Here is a 23,872-nt window from a genome sequence, read left to right on the forward strand (position 1 = left end):
TGATGGAAATTCTGTTATAGTTCACTGATAAAATGAGACTAAGGGAAAATATAATAGGATGAGAGGTTTAGAAAGTGAGAGATTTAAAGTTTTTTTTAAAGCGGCAACAATTTAAACTGCAAAACCAGTTTGATTTTGCAGTGTAAATGATTGCTGCTTTTAAAAAAACTGGCGATTTCTTACCAAACCTCTCACTTTCTGAATCTCTCATCCTATTACGTCACCCCAAAGTTATGACATGTTATGGTTTGTACAAATTGGCTATACACTGCACACATTGGCTTTAGCCATACATTTACAGTTATAAAGCCAAAATTAGTCAGGAGATATATGAGTGCCATTGAAGGGAAACGTAAATACCTGTAGCCCACGTCTATGCAATAATTCATTTACATCAAATGCTAAATGCCACATCTGGCTCAATACTGCACCGAAACCCTTTTTCCATCTAAAGTAGAAAACTGCATTCGCATTACTGATATTTTAAAATAATGCCAAAGTAAATGTATGAAGGGGTGTAATATTTTGTGGTTGAGCACTGGTCTATGAAGTGGGAGGTTTTGGCTCAGGATCAATATTAACATTGTGTGGCCTTGCAGAAGTCTCCAATTGGCTCCATTACAATAAATTAGATCGTAAGCATTGAGGCCATATGGATTTTGTCCATTTGCTGACAGGTCAAAAGAGTTGAATTATTGAACATAAATCAGCAAATCTTGATTTCAGTATTTAAGATACGATGTGTATATCTGACATCTCTGAACAGTGTGTGAAAGTTGCAAGAGTGTTTTAAGGTCATGTGTCTAAATTTAAATAGAACATTAAGGATAATATATAGTACTGCATCATATTCATGTTATACATGTTTCACATGTCACATAAATGGTGGCACTTTTCTAGTTTGGGACGTGCATCTGAGCAACCATTTGTAGGCTTGTTGGCCTACATAAGAATTACACGTTTTGGAAAGGTTATATAGGCCTTCAACGTCCTATCACCAGGGCTTAATGTGGTCCTGGGAGATGATACATTGTATGCAAAAGGACCACATAGGGTGTATCGTATGCGATCCTGCCACCCGGGAAACTGCCAGGTGGATCAAGGGGGCTGACGTGCAACTTCCACCCTCAGAGAACTTGCACAAGCCTATGGGGGCCTGACACAGAAAAGGATCACTAACCACTCACAGTATTTCATGGACAGCAAAACTATAACCATTCATGTAGCAGGCACAGTAGTTGGAGACTCATTCAAATTAAACAAGGTGAAAAGCACGTCACCCTGGAACTCTAAGAGGGAGCACTGTTGCCCTGAGTTATATATAGGTGCCTCAGATACCATTTCGTAATGGAGCAGGATGGCTTTTCTGAATTTATTGAAATTATCATGACTCTGATCTGGTCTTGACACATAAGCATTACAAAACTATTTTTAGGGATTTTCCAGAAGATTATACTCCCTATATTGATGAGCAGCAAATAATAGCAAGCAACTGGGTTGAACATTTTAGTTTATCCAAATATTATATGAGGCCAAATATTATATGAGGCCAGCATACAGTATTTAAATATTTTGTATATACAGTAAAACCTTGTTGTTTGAGTACCATTTGTCAGCCATATAACATAAGATCTGCTTCTCAATCTTCAGCCACCACCAGGCTTGGGATTCATGTCACCAATACAGCATCCTTCTCCAGGGGTTAATGTCAACACATGCATAGATAAGCATAGAGATCATTACAAAAGAGCAGTGAGAAGGCCACACAGTGTTTGAATGTATTTCATCTGTATGGGAGTAACCTAGTCTCAAATATTTAGCCAAATAGATACATTAAACTAATGGGGTCAATGAACAGTCTTTTTATAAATCCATTGATTCTCTGTCCGCACCATCCTTGATGGCCAAATAAAACACATTTGCTGCAGCAATGCTCGGATGGTGAGACTAAAATAATACACGAAAGCCATTCCAATAACACAGCTTAGTTTTATATATTGTAAATGATCAATTATATAGTAAGGAAAACTATTTGAACGTGCATAGAACTATAGCAAGCCTGGTGCCTATTTTAGCAGGTTATAAATTTAAATAATTTTATACTGTTATTTTATTTTGTGTAATATATTTAATTATGCAGTTGAGGTAGGTCTAAGCCAAACTGGCATCAAAAATAGAACGTTTCACTAATTCCACTTGCCAGACTAGTTTCATTGTGTGGAGAAAGGAATGTTGAAAAGAAAATGAATGCTACAGTATGTAACATACAACAGTATGTAAAGCCCACATAATAAGAAAATGAATGCTACAGTATGTAACATACAACAGTATGTAAAGCCCACATAATAAGAAAATGAATACTACAGTATGTAACATACAACAGTATGTAAAGTCCACATAATAAGAAAATTAATACTACAGTATGTAACGCAACTATGTGGGCCCACATAGTTGCATGTTCTAAATCAAGAACATGCAACTGCTTGATATCAGGATTTAATGTACTTAATAATCAACCTGTCAGTTTTGGGATGGATAGTCATGGATATGCAGCCACCCATGGTGTGCTATCAGACCGACAGTACTCAGACGCAGGGCTGCCATTAAAGATTGTGGGAAGTGGGGCTGACAAATTAGACAGCTCCCCCCCCCCACCCCTATGTGACTTCAGATAAAGGTGAAGCATTGCGGACCTGAAGGAACAATTCATTAAGGGACGGTGCACAGGCTTGTTGTAAGAAGTCCTCCCTACGAATCCGCCTGCTGTTGTTGTGCAGCTCTCCAGGCATCAATGGTAGGAGACAACAGTTGGCGCCCCTCTCTGTACCCAGTGCTATTTTTCAGTAGGAACCAGCAGGAACTCAGTTCCTGAACCTCTAATTAAATATGACATCATCAGGAACTGAAAATCTACTTTCCATAAGAGATAAGTGTTACTTTAGTGTCACCTGTGAGTGCCTTTGTTTCTAAAAACAATATATACATCTATCCCTCTATCCCTCTCTCTAATATATATATATATATATATATATATATATATATATATATATATATATATATATATATATATATATATATATAGATATATAGATATATCTATCTATCTATATATATCTATCTATATATATAGATAGATATATATATATTTTTTTTTAATTGACTAATCCCCAGACCTAGAGTTCCTGGACCTATTTTTCCAGAAAAATAGTACTGTCTGTCCGGACAGTGCCATCTTAACGTATGGGCTTAATGGGCAGCTGCCCAAAGGCCCCCAATTCTAGATTGGGCTGTGAGCATCTGCCGACGTGTGAGATTTTAGGGAGGCAGTAGAGAATCAGAGCAGCCAGTCCACATTCTTTTCCTGCTTCCTAGCCTGCAGCCAAACAGTGAATGGGCTGTCTGCATGCTGATTGGTGGAGTTATCTACCAATCAGAGTGCTGACAGCCATTCATTGTATGGAAGCATGATGAGAGATGGTGCAGGACTGCAGAAGAGGCATGTTATGATTTGTTTTGAAATAAATTGCCATTAATGGGTGTTTAGAGGCCCCAGGACCTACAATACTGTTAGGATGGCCCTGTATCTGGGCACTGAACTCCAGTCCTCGCAGTCCCCCCTAATGGCAGTCCTGCTCAGAGGAAGTAATATAGTGTAAAACAGAGTAGTAGCTTATTGCATATAGTACTCTATACATTACTTTGAGAACTACGCTATGAGTACTCACATTTCTTTAATCTGATGCTACAGTTTATACTAGTGTTCATTCTAGCACTCGCCATCTTTGAAAACCCATGCAGTTCCTCTTCTTTGCCTGGGGTGTCGCTGTCTGCTGTAGTGCTTCTAGCACAGTTTGGTCTGAATATCAGCACTGATATGCGGTTTAGACCTGTGCTAGAAACACCACAGCAGACAGCAACAACCCAGGCATGGAAGGGGAACTGCATGGGTTTTCAAAGATGGCGAGTGCTAGAATGAACACTAGTATATACTGTACATAATTTTACAAAATTATTATGCAGAAATTGTTTTTTCTTCTCTTTTACCTGCATTAAATGTGTCCAATATGTTCTGACTTAGATAATATATATATATATATATATATATATATATATATATATATAAAAAAAAATAGTTTAAATGAATTGTTATAGTAAATCTAAATCATTGGCAAAACAGTGACAAACGGGCAATTAACATTTAAGTCATTAACATACAGTATAATTATATCGTTTGTGCATATACAGTACAGTGTATTTACATCGTTACATATTTATAGCGCGTGTAGCTGCCTCTTTCAATGCATAGCCTTCTGCTGTGATTTTTGTGTGAATAAATTCACAATTTATTGAATGTTAAAACTTTGACTTAAACAAAAAGATTAAATGTTTTTAATTATTACCTAATCACCTTTTATGACACATCTTGTTTCCATTTAAATCTAATCAGTGTGGATTTGTTTTGATCAGACTACAGATGAAAGGCTACAGCTCTCTGATGTCAGACCAAGCAGGTGGTACCAGTTCAGGGTGGCTGCTGTTAATGTGCATGGAACTCGAGGCTTTACAGCACCCAGCAAACATTTCCGTTCATCCAAAGGTTAGTAGCACTTCATGTCTTTATATTCTTTATACACTTGGCTAGAGCAACATTAGGGGGCAGATTTACTAAAGTGCGGGTTTACAAAAGTATAGATGTTGCCCATATCAACCAATCATATTCTGGCTATTATCTTCTAGAAGGTGTTAGTAAATATGCCATTAGGACACTTATGGTTACCACCCGGCCAGGATTACTCCGGACAGTCCGGTAAATAAGAGCATAGTCCAGAAGTGGTGGTGCTACCGAATGTCCGGGAATAGGCAGCTACCTATTGTATAGTCTGAGAACACCATCTCTCTGGACTCCGGTCTTAATTAACGGACTGTCCGGAGTAATCCCAGACGGTTGGTGGTAACTTTAAGATTATAATGTTGCATAATATGAACTGGAGCACTGTATTATGCCACAATTTGAAGTGGGGGCACCATATTGTGGCATTATATGAATTGGGGACAATGTATGTCATAATGTGGCAGTCCTGCAATGTGACAAATGGGGGTTATTGTGGTTGGTTTACAAAAGCAAATTTCTTCTTTAATAGACAAAACCATGTGCACTGCAGGTGGGGCTGAGGTAACATGTGCAGATGTCCTAAGATACTTGCGGGGTGAGGCGGCACTCCAGTCATAAAAAAATACTGAAAGCCAAAACGTGGTAGACAACATTTCAGCACCTTTTATGTGGTCACCTAAATTTACCACACCATGGCCCTTATTCTGATTGACGCGGACTTTACCGCATACTTTCGGATCGCGTCTTTACGGCGTCTGCGCATGCGTGGAGAACGCAACGCGCATGTGCCACGCCTTGACTCGGTACCAGTTCGGCCAGATCCCGTCCAGAACTGTTCACCGCTATCATTCGGGAAATAGGGGCGTATTATGGGCGTCATGCGGAATGACACATGGGCGTAGTTTCAAAGTGGGCAAAACGGGGCGGAAACATGGGCGGACACGGGGGAGTACACTTATGTTGGGGGGCGTACATTCGGAAACCACTCCGAATGCACGCGATCAAAAAGGGCAGAAATGTGCGGTGTCCACAAGTGTACTATTGCTTTGCGGACACCACTCGTTCATGCGGTAGGCGAACGTACGCCTAATGACTACAACCATTAACACCTGAACCCAATAGAATCTACTCCTTTACTCATTACTCACTAATAGGACGCTTGTCAGTGCTTTAATTGAAACCATTGCACTTCAATTGCTGTAAGGGTTAATGTGTGCAATGCATGTGTTAGGCATGCTTGTAAGGATATATTGGCATCTAATTGATTCCAATTCAAAATAAGAAGTTTTTTATGAGGATAGGTAATTGAATAAGTGGGTCATGTGATGTATAGCAGAAGATACTTCATAGTGGGTTGTTTGGCGTAAATACTCCGCTTACGTGCGGTAGCACCGCTTGGCTCCCGTTCGGATGCGGTATTCCCGAGCATACTCTGTAATACTCTGTAATACCGTGCCGAATCGGAGTGTTTCTCCCGCACACGCATGGTTTGTATGTCGTCCGTAAACACGCCCTGTTCTTAAAGAGTGAGTCCGTCCGAATGCGGAGGACACGTGGGCGTTTCTACGGACGATGGCCGCATGCGGCAAAACACCGTTGCGTGCTGACCGCTCCGTAAGAATGCGGGAATTTCCGCACAGATCAGAATAAGGGCCCATATTCCCCCTTATACAAATCATGCAACTTAATTGTAACCCCCTTATACTGTACTTACAGATTATGCCACATGGAATGAGCCCTACTTCACACCGACTGAGCCAAAATTCACACTGTGGCACACAGATTGAGTCACATTTCATGTTATGCCATACAGATTAAGGCAAAATTCACATTTTGCCACATGGGATTGAGCCAAAATACACACTATACCAAACGGATTGAGCAATATTACACAATATGCTTCATAAACAGGGGCAATGCACACCAAAGGCGCGCATTAAAAATTTAAACCATAATGCCCATTACATGTTAAGCCACACACCATAATGTCCATTATGTATAATGCCAAACACCATAAAGCCGATTAAAAATGATGCTACATAAGTGCTGCTCACCTACATGCTCATTGCCAGGGGTTCCATGCTCATTGCCAGGGGTCCCATGCTTATTGTCAGGGATTCTATGCTCATTGCCATGTTGGATTACATGCTCATTGCCAAAGGGGAATACATGCTCGCGGTAACTGGGGGACAGCCACCGCCGGACAGAAATGACAGCCATTGACAACCGGGCAGAGAGCAGGGGGCTGCTCGGCTGTACTTAGAGCATTGCAGGTCCCGACTATTTGAAATAATACCCCTTTCGCACCAGAAAATACAGGGACTTACCTGGGAATATGGTCCCAGGATCATGCAGGGACAGTCCAGGGCTGGCCCCTTTTACACCAGCCTAGTCCCTGCATTTTATGGTGTGAGGGGGAGAGAACCCCCCCCCCCTTTAAACAAACAGCTATATCTTCAGAACCAACTGACCCATTTACATGTGGGCTTCAAATGATTTTGGTCCTGTGAACCTGGGACGTTTAGTTCCAGAGAAATCTGTCCTCAAACAACATGAACAGCCATGGAATTACATTTCAGAAATTAAAAAAAATTGGTTTACCCGTAATATCTCAAGAACCAATGAACTCATATGGACCAGCCTGGTATCAGATTGAAGGCCCAGCGATTTGGGTTAGACTGAGATCAACCTCGAGCTTCTGGGATGCCGGAGGGAGAACTGGTAGCCGTTGGAACCGGATGCAGGTCGGAATTAGCGGGTCCCATGTTATCCTATGGGGAAAACTTTCCAGCTTATGGGTATCTCCGGTTCTGGCAGGGCCAGGCTCATTAAAAAGCCCAATACAAAATGTAGTTCTATCAGGCCCAATGTTAATCCGGCCCTGAGTATAACCCCCTTAATGTGTACTAAAGCTTTACTATGTATTTTGGGATACAAAATTAACAACTGCTGTGGGGCGGTATGACCCTGGAAGTATTGGCACCAAGATACCTTGTTGCTATGGAGCCCACAATGTTCTGGCTATATCCATCAGGGAATGAATATTTGAAAAGGTTGTAACAGATCTTGCTCAATTTTCATCTCTTTCTATAATTGTATATAAAACATAGGGCCTAAATCAGACTTGATCACAAGACACATTTGTTCTCAAAATGGGCAAAACCATGGGCACTGCAGGTGCCACTGGCACTTACATCTAATGCTTTGCTGTTTCTTTTGCATTTAACTTGATTTGGATTCCTCCTTACAAATCAAATGCACTCCCACTCCAACACGGAGAGTACCAAACACACAATTGGCCACAGTGCGCTGTCCTAGGGGAGTGTTAAATCCCCTGATAAAGTGAACAAAAAGAGAGATATTAAACAGAACAGTAAACAATATTTTTTTTTAAATAAATACAATTTATTCCAAATAGTAAAAAAGCAAAAACAAGGGTAATCAGCCCAGTAAATAAAATCAGTCCAACCCCATATTCCCACCAATATGTGGGTTCCAGGCTAATAACTAGAATCAGTTCCTCGATCCAGAACTATATGTGCAGCACCCCCATATACCCACATAATGTCAACCACGGAGCAGCAAATTTAAACAATTTGTATTGTTTACTCAGTGAAGCCTTGCGGTGTTCTATTCTATATCTCATGGCACTGAGAGAAATGACTTCATGTACAGTGGAAGAGAGAGAAACAATACACCCCATCCAGGACTGACAAGAACACTATGGGGGGAATTTAATTGGATGACAGTTTCCAAAAGTGCCGCTTTAAAAAACTGGCTGGTGGTTTCTCACTCTCCATTTTATCACTTTTGAAGCTTACTACAGTACATCTGACCCTCAGATAGCACTAATTACACTGATATGGCACTGTCTACCCTCACACACCACTGGTCAGACCTCTTCTGATCCTCGCAACAGGCACTCAATAATTTTCAACCCCAGGTCCATGTGGCCTCATTGGCGTATCTAGTAAGGGTGCAGTGCTTGTGGCACTAATGTGCCCCTGGGACCAAGAGAACCTACACCACACACACTATGTTTAATTGCTTCCCGCATTAGTGCTGCAGCCACAGCAAAAATGATTAGGAAAACGACCAGCTGATCAGTTGCATGTGCAGTAGACTTTGACACTGCGTCATAGGGATGAGGGGGTCTGTGCGTAGTTTGCTTAGTGTTGGTCATATCTCTAACAATTAAGTTATTAAACACGTTACCTTGCGAACATGACATGAGACTCTAGCATGCCAAAAAGAACTTTGTGGTCTGAATTTAGTCTGACAGGGCCCTTTTTTCCTTCTCTGTTGCTTAATTTTTCTCTGTGCTTTGTCATTTAATGGGAAATGACAGCTCACCTTCTGCAACTTGTATTTCTAGTTTCAATTCATAATACGTGCGTAGTAGATTCTGTATGGCCTTTTCCAAATGGCATTTCTTTGTCATCTGTCTCAGAGAGAACCAGTAACAGATATTATGTTTTAAGTCATGCTCCGCATGTAGGTAACAGAGTAATAAGAATATTTATTCTATTTTTTGCACAGCTGCTAAATATAATTTTCCACAATCCTCTTTTAATCCTCATATTTCTTCAGTGTATTTATTAACATGAGTTATGTCATTGGTAATTGTGCACCTGCATTTCTAGCCACAGCCTCAGTTTTGCTGACCACAAGAGTTCTCCTTCAGCTCCAGACTCTTCGTCTGTCTGTGCCCCATGTGGTGCTCTGTCCCTATGTCTATCTATGCCCTCCACCCTTCCGTCCATCTTTTCTATGATCTTGCTATCAGTCTGAGCGCCATGTAGCGATATGTCCGTCCATCCATCTATGACCTCCATCCTTCCGTCTGTCTATGCTGCCCCAGTCAGTCTACCAATCTGTGCTCACATGTGTTTGTCCCCTTATGTCTATGCCTGTCACCCATTAGTTTTTTCCATCTATGCCACTGTTTGGTGTTCTGTCTGGCCATCTGTCCATGTTTGCACCCACGTCAGTCTATGCCCCATGTGGTGTTGTATGTTTGTCCATCCAACTGGCCGTCTCCCCGTCTATGCCCCCATATGGTGCACTGTCCATCCGTCTGTTTGTCCTTGTCTCTCTTCTGCCCATGACCTCCCCTATCCATCGTCTGTCCATCTATGCCCCCCTACCCCCCGTTCTCTGGTGTAATCAGGTAGTCTCTCTGCTGCTTGCTCTCCCTCCCTCTCTCTTTCTCCCTAATACAAACTCTCTCTCCTTCTGGAACTGTCTCTCTCCTTCTCTCCATCCCTGACAAACTCTCTACCACCCTCTCTCTTCCTGACAATTTATCTCTCTCTCCCTCTATCTGGCAATGTCCATCTTCCCTGACATGGTCTCTCTCTCCATCCCACACTCTTTCTCCCTAACACAAACTCTCTCTCTCTCTCTGACACTTTGGGCATTATTCTGATCGGAGCGGCCAAACGTGCGTACGTTCGCCATTACCGCACGCTAGCCGTACGCGGCCGTTGGGGTTAAGTCCACCCACAAATCAGCCGCTTACGTACGGGCAGAAATACCGTAGAAGGGGAGTGGTGTACAAATGAGCGTACGGCAACGTACGCGGCCGGCCCAGCCCTTACACTCCGACAACTGGCGTACAACTGAGCGTACGGCGCCGTCTACGGCCGTCTCTCCTCCGTCTCCCCACCGACTTCTTGCGGAGATCTGAGCGTACGCCAGTTTGCACGGACGGGTCCCTATTGTTTTCAATGGAAAACTCAGCTTATGTCACCGCTCGTGAGAGTGAGCGTACGTCCGTGCACGCTGGCATACCCTTCACATATATGGACCTGCAAATCTTGCCTCTCAACTACTAATCTGACAATTGATTAATTAATCTATTTGTTATTCAATTATTGTTTTCTATTAACTCAATTGTCTACCTTAATAAAGACCTAATAAAACTACATTTGAACCCACATTACATGTATATTTGTGATGTTCTAATGTGGCATTTTAATCACTATCTATGTGTCCCCATATTGCTGTTACTTTTAAATCAAGTTATGTTGGTGTTTCTGTATATGTACTAAATTATGTACGTAATTACTTTGTCCAAAATGTGTAACATGTATACCTACCCTGATGTTATGTGTGATGTTTTAATCTAACAACATTAAACATTCATGCATTTTCACTATGTGTTATTTTACTCAAAAACACACACATTCACACATCAATCATTACCCCTCACCTCAAATTACAAGTATAACTTACAGTACACATCTGTATGTACCTACCCTTACACGCCCTCTAACATATTTATTATTAAAAACACAGGCAATTTCGAACAGTAATCCAACTTTTATTTTATACCATAAAAAAAAGGGGGGGGATAAATAAAAAATTAAAGGCGGGCCTCCAGAAGCCCAAAAAGGAGCTGGAGGTAGACGAGGGTGAGCATTATTTCCCGCATTATTGCGGCCACCTCCTCCTGCTGCTGTTCAGTGTCTGTAATGAAGGGATAAAACAAAAAATTAATATACACAAATGTTTGTTGTATTTGTACATAATAAAAAGTTCAGAGTTATGTGTGAAGGCCACATACATTTAGAAACTACATTGAAGATGGGTCTGCTGTAAACACAGTACTAAAAAAAAATATGTTAACACACACATACTGTACATAGTAAATAACATTAATTCAATTACTCCTTCATCAATGAATGTATGCTGTATCCCAATTGGTACTTTGGTTTTGGGGGACTCTCCTCTAACCTCACAATTAGCCTGTGCTATTTAAGGGTTATGACATTGTTGTGGCTTAAGCACTCCTTACTATTTTAAATTTAAGACATTGCTGTACAAATTATAGGCCTACAGCTATGTTTGTAAAGCATGCATCCGCATGGCCTCACACACTATTACCAAAACAATCTCTACATTTAAGTTGCACCAGTGGCAGATTAAGCCTTTGGGGGGCCCGGGGTACTTTAGAGCGGGGGGCCCCCTTGCACTTGTCATTACTGGCCGCACACTGCATGGGCGAATATTATACTGTCAAAACATAGAGTAAAGGCAGAATAAACTTGGTCAATGGTTACCTGCAGGGGATATATATATATATATATATATATATATATATATATATAGACAGGGGGTTGGCGGCACTCGGAATAATAATAGACCCCATATATATATATATATATACACACACCACATGAAAAGCCTGTGTTTGTCCCTCTGCCCCTTACTCTGGAGGAGACCTCACAGTCCTAGTGCTGCCTCTGATTAAAAACCCTCCTATGACTAAGCTGCTGCTGCTGTTCTCCATGGACCTGAGAAGCATGTAATGAGCTCCACCAATCAGAGCTCAGCACAAACTTCTCAGCCTCTGTCCTCTGGTGCAAAGTGTCATGGGACTTAGTCAACTCCCAGAAATGCACTGCACACTTGTGCAATCAGTGTGCCTTGGCTCCCGATGCTCAGCACCATAAATCATTGTCACATTGGCAGATAGGTGAAGCTGCAGCACTACCCCACCCATGCACAAAACATTTAGCTAAAAAAAAAAAAAACATAACTTAAACATGTTATTTGTAAAAAATACATGACAACCACAGGGGGCCCCTAGCTAGAGGGGGGCCCAGGGGCACTGACCCCTTGCGCCTCCATTATAATCCGGCCCTGTGTTGCACATCATGCTGGTAACTGGAGTTACCCAACACCTGGAGCCACATAACTACCACACCACTAATGTCGGATATCTCATTGGATGTACTGTTATGTCAATTATTCAAGGGGTGAGGCATGGCCACACTCAAAAAAACCACCAAGGGGAGCCTTGTTCCTGGAGAAGGACAGGACACACCTCATGGTCGGCCTGCAGTGATATGTTGCAACTAATGTTGATGTTGGATACACATATGTGGTTGTTGTGATTGTTTATGTGTAGAAATGTGTAGGTCAACATTAGACACATTATTTACTTACGGCTACTTGAGCCATCCTGGTTGCCGTTGGTTGGCTGTGCAGTGGTTGTGGGGGTCAGGAGCAAGGTGGATGGTCCTGTAGTTTGGCCCGAGGTAGTGGGTGTGAGTGGGGAGTGGAGAGGTTTGGGGGTGGGTGGTGGAGAGGTGTAGGGGGGTTGGAAATGGGGTGGGGAGGGGGGGGTGGGGGTGGGGGTTGTGGAGGGGGTGGGGGTTGTGGGGGGGGGGGTTGTGGAGGGGGTGGGGGTTGTGGAGGGGGTGGGGGTTGTGGAGGGGGAAGGGGATGGGGAAATTGTGTGGGTCCAAACTGCACCCTGGGTCTCCTCTTCTTCCTCCTCCTCTTCTTCCTCCTCCTCTTCTTCCTCCTCCTCCTCTTCCTCCTCCTCCTCTTCCTCCTCCTCTTTCTTCTCCTCCTCCTCCTCCTCCTCTTCCTCCTCTTCCTCTTCCTCTTCTTCCTCCTCCTCTTCCTCCTCCTCCTCGGCTGCCTGGTCCCGGGCTGCCTGCTCCCGGGCTTCAATGCGTGCCCTTGCCCGTGCTGAAATGTTCATGTTGATGGCATAGAAATCGAAGATTGGGTTTCATAAAAAAGGGGGAAAGAAAAATTCACATTAGTCATGCTCATAACCTTCAAAATTATCATTGCTGTGAAATTTCAGACATTTATCATGCAAACTATTTGATATCCTACACCCAAAAACTGATCAACTACTTAGGGCCTTATTTTGGTTCATTCTTTCTGACAAAATCCTTCTTAGATGGACAAAACCATGTGCACTGCAGGTGGGGCAGGTGTTACTTGTGCAGAGAGAATTAGATTTGGGTGGGGTTTTACTTCAAAGTGAGATCTATATTGCAGTGTAAAAATAAAGCAGTCAGTATTTTCCCTGCACAGAAACAAAATTACTCACCCAAATCTAATTCTCTCTGCACATGTTACATCTGCCCCCCCTGCAGTGCACATGGTTTTGTCCATCTAAGAAGGATTTTGTCAGAAAGAATGAACCAAAATAAGGCCCTTAAACCCCCCCCTATACACCCCCTATACACCCATATACACCCATATACACCCATATACCCCCCATATACACCCATATACACCCATATACACCCATATACCCCCCATATACACCCATATACACCCATATACCCCCCATATACACCCATATACACCCATATACACCCATATACACCCATATACCCCCCATATACACCCATATACACCCATATACACCCATATACCCCCCATATACACCCATATACACCCATATACACCCATATACACCCATATACCCCCCATATACACCCATATACACCCATATACACCCATATACACCCCATATACACCCATATACACCCATATACACCCATATACACCCATATACCCCCCATATACACCCATATACCCCCCATATACACCCATATACACCCATATACACCCATATACACCCATATACACCCATATACCCCCCATATACACCCCCATACTCAGGAACATATTTATAAAAAGTACACAAAACATTGCTAAAAAACGCTGACATACTAGTAATCAAAACTTACATCGGGCAATATGGCGGCGAAGGCTGCTGAGTAAAACCGGCTGCCGCCGGCGCAGGTCTGACCAGCGCCGCTCAACCTGCCCCAGGCTTCTGCGGACGCCGGTCGTAGAGAAGATGAGGCGGCGGGCAGCAGTATACGCCCGCCGCTTGTCGGCATTACTGACATAAGGGCCCCTGGGCCCCAGGTGACGGTCCATCACTTCGACCAGGGCCAAAAGCTCTGACGTGGAAAAGGGCCTAGCTCTTGGACAAGTCATATTGGCAATGGCGCAGTTATTAATTGCAGGTACATATATCACTTTTGGTGCTTGCTGATTGGTCGAAAAAATTGTTTGTTTGGTATTAACTTTATTAATCCCTCTTACATTAACAAACTGGATGCGAATAGAAACTTACGCGGACCGTTCCGATATACACACACCACAACCAACAGCATGCATTCAATGAACAGAGAAGTACTGTATTTACAGTGTGCGGAAAATAATACACGCAACCCTCTACTTATAACTACGCTGCTTAAAGGGGGCACGATACACCGATATGCATGGAGAGGAGTACTGTATATACAGTAGGCGGAAAATAATACACGCAACCCTCTACTTATAACTACGCTGCTTAAAGGGGGCACGATACACCGATATGCATGGAGAGGAGTACTGTATATACAGTAGGCGGAAAATAATACACGCAACCCTCTACTTATAACTACGCTGCCTAAAGGGCCACAATGCAACATGTTGCTGTATGACAATTTCATACACATTACATATGCAAGGCAAGCATGATAACGTGATGTTTTGAAATGTGACTCACAAAGCATACACGAACTCCAACAGATACCAGCTGACAACACTCATCATTGGAATGACAGGTGCACACATTTCACGATGTAGCCCACAATGCTCCACAACCTGTGTATATACATATACGGGTGATTGATCAGGTGCATTGAGACCTGCGTAATTTAAGCGGCAATTATCGGCGGGAAATATCGGCGTAAATTTGCATCTACCTTGCGGGGAAATATATACGCCCCCTTGTTCGTGGCGGGAGATTAACATATAAATATTCAGTCAGATGCAGCCCACAATTGCTGCAAACATGTCTGACTCTGACGATTCAGCAGCAGAGGACGCTCTGCAGAGAGCACAAGCAGAATCCCTGCTTGAAGCATTACAGAAGAGGGAACAGGAGCGGAGAAGGAGGGCCCAAGAGAGGAGTCGCCTGCAAGATCAAGCGGGCCCCTCAGTAACAGGCCCTGGTGAACCTCCACCAGCTCCACAAGGGCCAAGCAACCAGCCAGAACAAGAGGTTGCATCTCTCCAAACAGGTGTGACCCAGCAGGTGCATGGTGAGAGAACTGGGGCCACCAGAAAACGTGCTGCAACATCTAGGGTGATGACTGAGCAGGATACCACCACCAGAAGGAGAAACCCTGCATTTGTAGAGGCCGAAATGCGAATTCTAGTGCCCAGGGCACGCGAATGGATTGAATTGGCAACCAGGAAGCCGGGTGCCAGTGCAAGGAGAAACCTTTGGGACAAGATAACAGAGGAAGTGAACCAGGTGTCACCAGTGGTCAGAACTTGGGACGCGGTGAAGAAAAGGTTAGTGTGTTTGTCAGGTCAATTTTTCAGCAGTCTCCAGCAGGAACTGAGGCCCTTATTCTAGTTCACTCTTTCTGGCCAAATATTTCTTAGATGGACAAAACCATGTGCACTGCAGGTGAGGCAGGTGTTACTTGTGCAGAGATAATCAGATTTGGGTGGGGTTTTACACCTGCCTCACCTGCAGTGCACATGGTTTTGTCCATCAAAGAAATATTTGGCCACACATGGCAAAAAAAACATAAGATCACCCACACTAGGAAATGTCACGTAGCTAGGGGTACCACCTAGTCCCTTTAATTCCGGACACATATTAATTACACAGGTTCTGTGGCTGGCTGACTTCAAGACTCCACTTCACCTAATTTTAAACTGCCACAGAACCTGTGTAAGTAACATGTGTCCGGAATTAAAGGGACTAGGTGGTAACAGTGGACAGTGAGCTCCCGGCGGAGGTCTTTGCTGCTGCTTTTGATGGTAAGTCACAGTAATGCATTGTATTTAGAAAGATATTTTTTATTGCGTATGTGATGGTGACATTGTTTTCAATTCTTATCCTAGCAGAAGCAGAAAGTCAGGATGTACCGGCAGCATCTTCCTCTGCAGAGCCACAGGTGGAGCAGGTGGTCCAGCCTCCAGCAAGACGTTGCCCCCAGCCCCAGCCACAGGAGACATTGAGTGAGAGCCTGTTGGTGACGCTGGACAGGATCGAGCAGCAAGGGGTGGATGCTGCGATCCGTCAGCAGCAGGTGGCGGATTTTCTGGCGGAGTGGAAGGCCACAAACCAGCTGCAGGTTGAGGCGTTAAACCGCATTAATGAAACTCTGGCGGCTGGCATGCTAAGCATTGGCCAACACCTCAGCCCCCAGAATGAACTTATTGCGGAGCAGCTGTCCACCGCCAGGTCCCTAAGGGACAATCCCCCACCTGCTGCCCCACCCCAAGCTGCTCCCCAACCTTCCACCTCGGCTGACCCTCCTGTGTCGACTAGGGGAAGACGCCGAAAGCCAGCTGACCCAAAGGCCCCTGTCCCCAAAAGGGGCAAAAAAGGGCCCAAATGAGACCTGGTTCACTTCCTCTGTGGTTGGAGGCCCAAGGTTTAAATTGCACTGGACATCCGCTTCCTGAGTTGCCCATCGATCCATTTGCGTGCCATGGGCATGAAAGTTCGTATTTTGACCTCTACAAATGCAGGATATTTTTTTTTGGTGGTGTGTATCTTGCTTAGTATTCACCCTGGTTGTTGCAGTACGTATTCTGGTGTCCCCATTTCTTTCACCATTGCATTTGCAGGGTAACACATGTTTGGAGATATGCAACCTCTTGTTCTGGCTGTTTTATTATTTGTGTGTCTATTTTATTTGTTTATTTGATTTCTCACATTAAAGTGTCAAGCTGTGATGCTGAACAGCAAATAAATTTATTTTACAAATTAAAACAAAATTGTGGTATGTGTCATTTCTTGTGTGAAACAAATACTAGATTTATGTGTACTTACTGACCAGGGTATTTTTGAACATTTGTTGAAGTGTGGTGGAAGTTTCCCATGTGTAACCCTCTCCATGGCCATTCCCATGTTCCTATCCAACTTTTCCCTGCTAATTAGTTTGTGTCAGCACATGTGCAGAGCAACTTAATAGGTGAGAAAGCAGTTTGTGTGCAGGTGAGGTAGCTCCTACAGTAGTAGGTAAAAGCAGGTCCAGAACAATGCTTTCCTCATGGAGTGGGTGAGGCAGACAAACAAGGGTGAAAAGGTAAATTTCTGTAGGAATGCATATGTGTCCTCCCTAAAAAAAGATGTGTGAATGGGCCAAACATGATAAATTAGCTTGTGAACAAACATGCATAACTTTTAAAATATATATGATTTGACAGTGTCATAATCAGATGTAGGAATCCTTTGTTAGAGAGATGAGAGTGCAATAATGTGATTGGTGGCATCTTACATCCAGAGTGTAGTGAAATCCAAATCATAGCAGATGAGATAGTGGTACAGGTCATTATTTTGGGTACTATACAAAGATTGTGTGGAAAATAGTGGTCATGGGCTTCAAACATTGCTGAAACATCCTTTGTAGGTGTTAGATGTGGTTTATGTTATTGTATCCTAAATACAAAACCTATGTTAGTATTAGAGTGAACACGTTGACACATGTCGACTTGTGTAGATTGAGTGTGCTACTGCGTAAAGTCTATGAAAGCAGGTAGTGAATGTGTCTGTTTAGCAAATACCTACCTTAGCGTATAAAAAGATTCTTACCTTAAATTAAACAAACCTTTAAATGTGGAGAAGTATAGAAACATAAGCTTCCAATGTGTTTGCGTGCTGCATGTGTGGCTTGCAGGCAGTGAAATCATGGTTTGGAGTTAATAGACTGCAGCATTGCTTATTACATTCAGGTGTATGTGTTTGAGTAGTAATCAGCGTTAATTAGCCAACTCAGGCGCACGCTGGCAAGCGGTATCTGTAGGGGTGGTTTTAGCTGGCGGTTGGCGGCCGCCTGTTTTGTGTCCGAAACGAACGGTGCCTTAGTCGATCGTGCGGTAGTAGCACCGCTCATTTTTGGTGCACACCCCCGTGTACGCCCATATTTACGCCCATTTTCCCTCATTATTTCGGCCGCTCCCATCAACACGCCCCTATGCCGCCCCATTACCCGTACGCTCGCGTACAGGTTTTTTCGCACGTTGAGACACCGGCCGTAAGCGTTGTAGAGTGTTCGCGCCGGCGCATTAGCGTATCTGCACATGCGCAGATCGTAAAAAACCCCGGGACGTACGCGTACGGCCCGGACGCTCCGACCAGAATAAGGCCCTTTCTCCCTCTCTCTGTTCCTGGCATTGTCTCTCTCCTTTTCTCCATCCCTGACAAACTCTCTACCGCCCTCTCTCTTCCTGACAATTTATCTCTCTCTCCCTCTATCTGGCAATGTCCATCTTCTCTGACATGGTCTCTCTCTCTCTCCCACTCTCTTTCTCCCTAACACAAACTCTCTCTCTGACACTGTCTCCCTTTCTCTCCTACTGGCACTGTCTCTCTCCTTCTCCCCTTCCCTGACAATCTCTCTACATCCCTCTCTCTTCCCAACACTTTATCTTCCTCTCTCTGGAAATGTCTACCTTCCCCTGACACGGCCTCTCTCTCTCTCTCTCTCTCTCTCTCTCTCTCTCTCTCTCTCTCTCCCTCTGCCTGACTCTCTCTCTCTGATACTCTCCCTCCCTCTCTCCCCTTCTGAAATGGCCTCTTATTCCCTCCCCCTGACACAGTCTCTCTCCCCCTCTCTCGCTAATCATCTCCCCTTCAGTAATAAAAATCAGTCTAAACTGACTTTTATTTTGCGGAATATGGGGCTGGCGCTGATGTCAGCTGCCCACTCCAATCAGGCATCACCATGCCTGCATTCCCATAAAATCCTGCCCGTTCCCCTGCTCCAGCTTCCTGTCCACCTCCGCCCACCCCTTCTGGAGAGAACGGCCTGGCGAGTGTGAAACTGGGGTTTGCACATGCACATAAACATTCATATGCAAAGCGCGAACATCGGGAAAGAGGCCAAATCTGGCTTGCTACATTATGTGCAGGTCTTAATCGGTCCCATTGTTAGCAAGAAAACCATAATTAGTGACTGACTACCACTTCATATAATCGCTCCTAGAGGGCCTATAAACTGAGACGTGACTAGCACTGTCAGAGTACCAGCAGTCAGGATTCCAATGATGGTCTAATGACTGGCGGAATCCAGACCATCGGGCCCCCATTCCACACCCTTAGTTTCTAGCTTTCTGTGGACAGAAGGTGGGTATGTTCAATTGAAGCTCAGTGGGCAAAGGAATGACACAAGCAGTAATGTCAGTGATATTCTTTGAAAGGCTTCTGACATACTGCCTCACAGCACTGAGGTCATGGGTTCGATTCCCACCATAGCCCTAACTGTGCAGAGTTTGTATATTCTCCCCGTACTTGCGTGGGTTTCCTCCGGGTACTCTGGTTTACTCCCACAATCCAAAATATACTGGTAGGCTAATTGGCTCCCAACAAATTAACCCTAGAATGTGTGTGTGTGCGTGTACATGTGATAGAGAATATAGATTATATATTGCGGAATATGTATGCGCTATATAATAAATTGTTAATAAATAAATAAATATGTGGGAAGGAAAGAAATGTCATTTTTAACACACCAGCCATGTAACATATCCTTATTTAATAATTTATGATCGCCAATATATTTTGTAGATTAACTGTTCATTTTTTTCTAGTATATTTTATATTAAGTTTTTCCCCTGCTGTATTAATCTGTGAGGTAAAAAAACAAATAACGTATAACACAAAGTAAATCTTGTTTTGGGAAGCCTTTAGCCTTACTCGGTTCAAATAAAAGGCAGGTCAGATGTTAGCATATATCAGCCACTCTCTGCCCATTATCTCCTCTCAAAGGCACCAGTTAACAATTAAACATGAAGACAACAAAGAATCAATATACACTTACCAAACGCTCACTTATCAAGTTAATGTATCCACACAGATGATAGTGCTGCAGATAGTAAAGATAAAAATACAGCAGCTATTTATTAGTTCCCATGTGTCCCAATTTACCCAGGAATGGCAAACACATGGCAAGGCATGGTCCAGATTTTAAGTCTAAATTTGTATCCCATGCCCCATGTATATAAAAGAAACACATTTTCTTTTAGTAATAAGAACATAATAATTAGTTTTTTTTGGATTGGGAATATTACAATGGCTACGTTTTTAAAAGAGGGACAACATGCCGTTCAGTAGCACAATAGCGCGGGAGACAGTGGCGGCCATTTGACGTATAGCAAACTTCTTCCCCTCAAGCACTGAACTGTCTTCTCTGCTGCTTTATACCTTAGCAGAAAGGGAAGGTGTGATAATCATTAGGTCAACAGTCAATAGGTCGACACAATCAAAAGGTTAGCTCAGGAAAATGTCAACATGAGTTGGATTGTGAAGTAAGTCGGTTTAGAAAAAACTCACGTCGACATGGTCTCTTGTGGACCATTTTCATGTCGACCTTTTGCTTGTGTCAACCTATTGACTGTTGACCTAAAGCCTGTAGACCTTTTTTATGTGTTGATCAATTGTTGACCTATTGACTATTGACCTAATTACTGTCGACCAATCGACAGAATGTCAAGGGAGGTGGGAGCAGAAACCATGGTACACCAAACTTCCATTCCATCACAGGTCTGGAGGGGCAACAGTTAAGCTGTGTACACATGGGGGCAATAGGGGCTGAAAACGCTGGAAATATGGTCGCAGGCGACCATATTGCCAGGGATGGGAGTGTTTCCGCCGGCGCCCGGGGCAAGGCAGTCATTTGGTGCCCCCCCCTCCCCCCAGAGATGCTGCTGCGCGCCGGGGTCGCGCCGAAATTTTCGGGGGGGGGGGGGGGGGGGGGGGGAGGCGTGGCCTAATTTGGAGGCGTGGCCTATAATCGCTGATCTCCCGTGAGGCCACGCCCCCATTTTGCCGCTATGGGGGCATGACCCAGAGGCTCTGTGAGCCTCTAGCCATGCCCCCAGCCCCCTGGCTGCGGGAATAGACGCTGTGCTCATGCGCACAGCGTTTATTCCCCGCTGCTTAGTTAGCAGCTGACAGGGGGGACCGGACCAAATGACGCCTTGTCCCTGGCGCCGGAGACCCCCCCCTCCCCGCACAGTCCTCTCACCGCCACGGCTGCTGCCCTTCTCCTCCTCATCCCATGCTGCTGATGGTGTAGCCGCATCTTAATTTGACTTCGTCCGTCTCCTACTAGCGCTGCGGCTGGAAGCGCTGATGACTTCAAAAAGACTTGCCGGACGCTGATTGGCTGAATTCAGCCAATCAGCGTCCGGCAAGTCTTTTCGAAGTCATCAGCGCTTCCTGCAGCCGCGCTAGTAGGAGATGGACGGAGTCAAAGTAACATGCCGCTACAGCGTCCACACACCTGTCACCGGACCTCACAGCGCCCCTCACCTCCAGCGCCCGGTGCGCGTGACCCCCCAGCCCCCCCCCCTAGTTACGGCCCTGCCCTAGCGATAAATCGCCGGGTGCATGCTCCCGTTTTCAGCCCCATTGTAATCGCTGGTTGCAGGAGCTTGCTCCTGCGACCAGCTGATTACCTCTGCGGCACCGCCCGGCAGCGGTTCCCTTTCATCAGCGACCATCTCTGGTCGCTGATGAAAAGGAGACACTTAGCAATTTATTGATCAGCAATATATCTCCCCCCGTGTGTACGCACCTTTAGCTTCTCAGCTGCTTCATGTCAGCTGCTAGGGCTGTTTTTTGGGTTTAATGGTAGCAATAACTTTTCTACTACTGGGCCAGATGCACTGCTGACCATTCATACATTTGCCCTGCATTTCGGATAGCAGCACCAATATTTACAGGGGTGCATAGCAGTGTTCCCTCTAAGCTGTGCGCGTGTGCGCGCGCACACAACTTGCCAAGCCCGCGCACAGACATTACAACTGAGCGCACAAAGGTTAAAATCTTGTTTAGTGTGCCACGAGGTTGAAAATCACTGCTATAGCCTATATGTGTGGTGTGTGAAGTCTGTAAACATTCAAATTGCTTTATTAACTCAACAGAACTCGAAACCTAGGCCTTTATACGCACAAAAATTAAAATTTCCTTCCAAAGTTGCACAGCCAATATCTTTTGCCGCACACAGCCTTCGTAAAATTAGAGGGAACATTGGTGCATAGCTTTCGTACATGGGGGAGAAGAGCTATAAGTGCACTGCGCTGATACCCCTTCTCCCCCAGATCATACATCTACTTCAATGATCGCTCACTCCTACTGTAAGTAAACTTTTCACAGATCAGTATCGGAGCAAGCAGCCAGTGTATACAGTAAGTCCCTCTCCTTACCCAGGTGATGCTCATTATAGACTGTATTACCTGAAAACATTAAAAGCTGCAACACATATTTTATTTTTCTACAAACATAAATCTCTTGTTAAGTGTTACATGGTTACATTGCTGCTCGTTAGTAAAATTAAAACACAGACACCCACAGCCTTCAATAAAAATCCTTCTCTCCTCCTCGTGGGACTAATGATTTTTAATGTCGAGCAGCTGGCTTATGTGTGTCATTTGCTGAACACTGAGGATTCCTAAGGATATATCTTTAATGGTTTAAGTGCCGGAAAGCTTGTCCTTAGCACCACTCCAAGGCTCCAAGATTGCAGGTCACTGGTCAGAATGATTAAAAAAAATTACAATTTGGGGAGCTTTATTTTAGACATTTTCTTCTAATTTTTATAGTACTCAGAACAACATGATATAAAACCTGGAGCTCTACATTCTGGATCAGATTACATCTTGATTTAAGGGGCTTCACATTTTATTGTAGCATGTACAGAGAACATCAATTTACTGTACTGGTGTTTTCTGTTATACATTTTGTATGCATTTTATTCTGGACATTTTGTTTAAATTAAAGGAAACAGTGTGGAAGACATTGATAAATCACAGAGAAGGTATGAGCGAGAAACATATATTACAGCTTGCCATGCCAGTACAAAGGGTGTTTTTTGGGGAAAGGGATGGGAATAAATAAAATCTGGGACAGTTAAAATTCACTAGGAGACCAACAATGTCCACACGGTTAAGGTTCTGTAGTAGACAAAATGCACAGTATGGGACTGATTCAGGATCACTCAGGGCAGGATGCTCTAAGAAAGATCGCCCCCTCCGCCAGCTACCGCATTGTTAATGATCGCAAATGCTCTAACATATGCGATCATTAACACAAGAGCTGTCCCTTGCGATGCCGCTCCGGCGCTGGACTTCCGGGTCTGAGACCTGGGAGTCCGTCTGCACATGGGCAGAGCACCGGAGCCGGCCACAGGGCATGCTGGGAGGGATCTGTGATGGATCCCTCACACAGCGCTGTATTAAGAAGCCGATAGGCTTTTGCAGGTAATCACCAGCTTCTGGTATTTCCCTCCGCAGCTCTGACACTGTGGAGGGGGGTTACTGCATGCAGAATTGCGGTAAAAACCCTGATAACTGGCTTTTTACCGCATTTCTGCTTTAGAGAGTCCCGTCCTCAGTGAGATCTGAATTCAGCCCAAGCCCCGACGGTCCAGGGTTTGCACATACGCATTTCTGCACATGTGCAAACCCCAACACTGAGCG

The 23,872-nt window shown here is 44.2% G+C and overlaps 1 protein-coding gene across 1 annotated transcript in view; it reads left to right on the top strand.

The window, feature by feature from the left end:
- ANOS1 (anosmin 1) overlaps positions 1–23,872 on the top strand; it is a 153,291-nt gene that overhangs the window by 74,999 nt on the left and 54,420 nt on the right. The window contains exon 6 of the mRNA XM_083172566.1: positions 4,468–4,597. Coding sequence (XP_083028692.1) covers positions 4,468–4,597 — 130 coding nt within the window. The remainder of the gene's footprint in view (positions 1–4,467; positions 4,598–23,872) is intronic.

Source organism: Crinia signifera, chromosome 2 (assembly GCF_055691185.1).
Source record: "Crinia signifera chromosome 2, ASM5569118v1, whole genome shotgun sequence".
Lineage (NCBI taxonomy): Eukaryota > Metazoa > Chordata > Amphibia > Anura > Myobatrachidae > Crinia > Crinia signifera.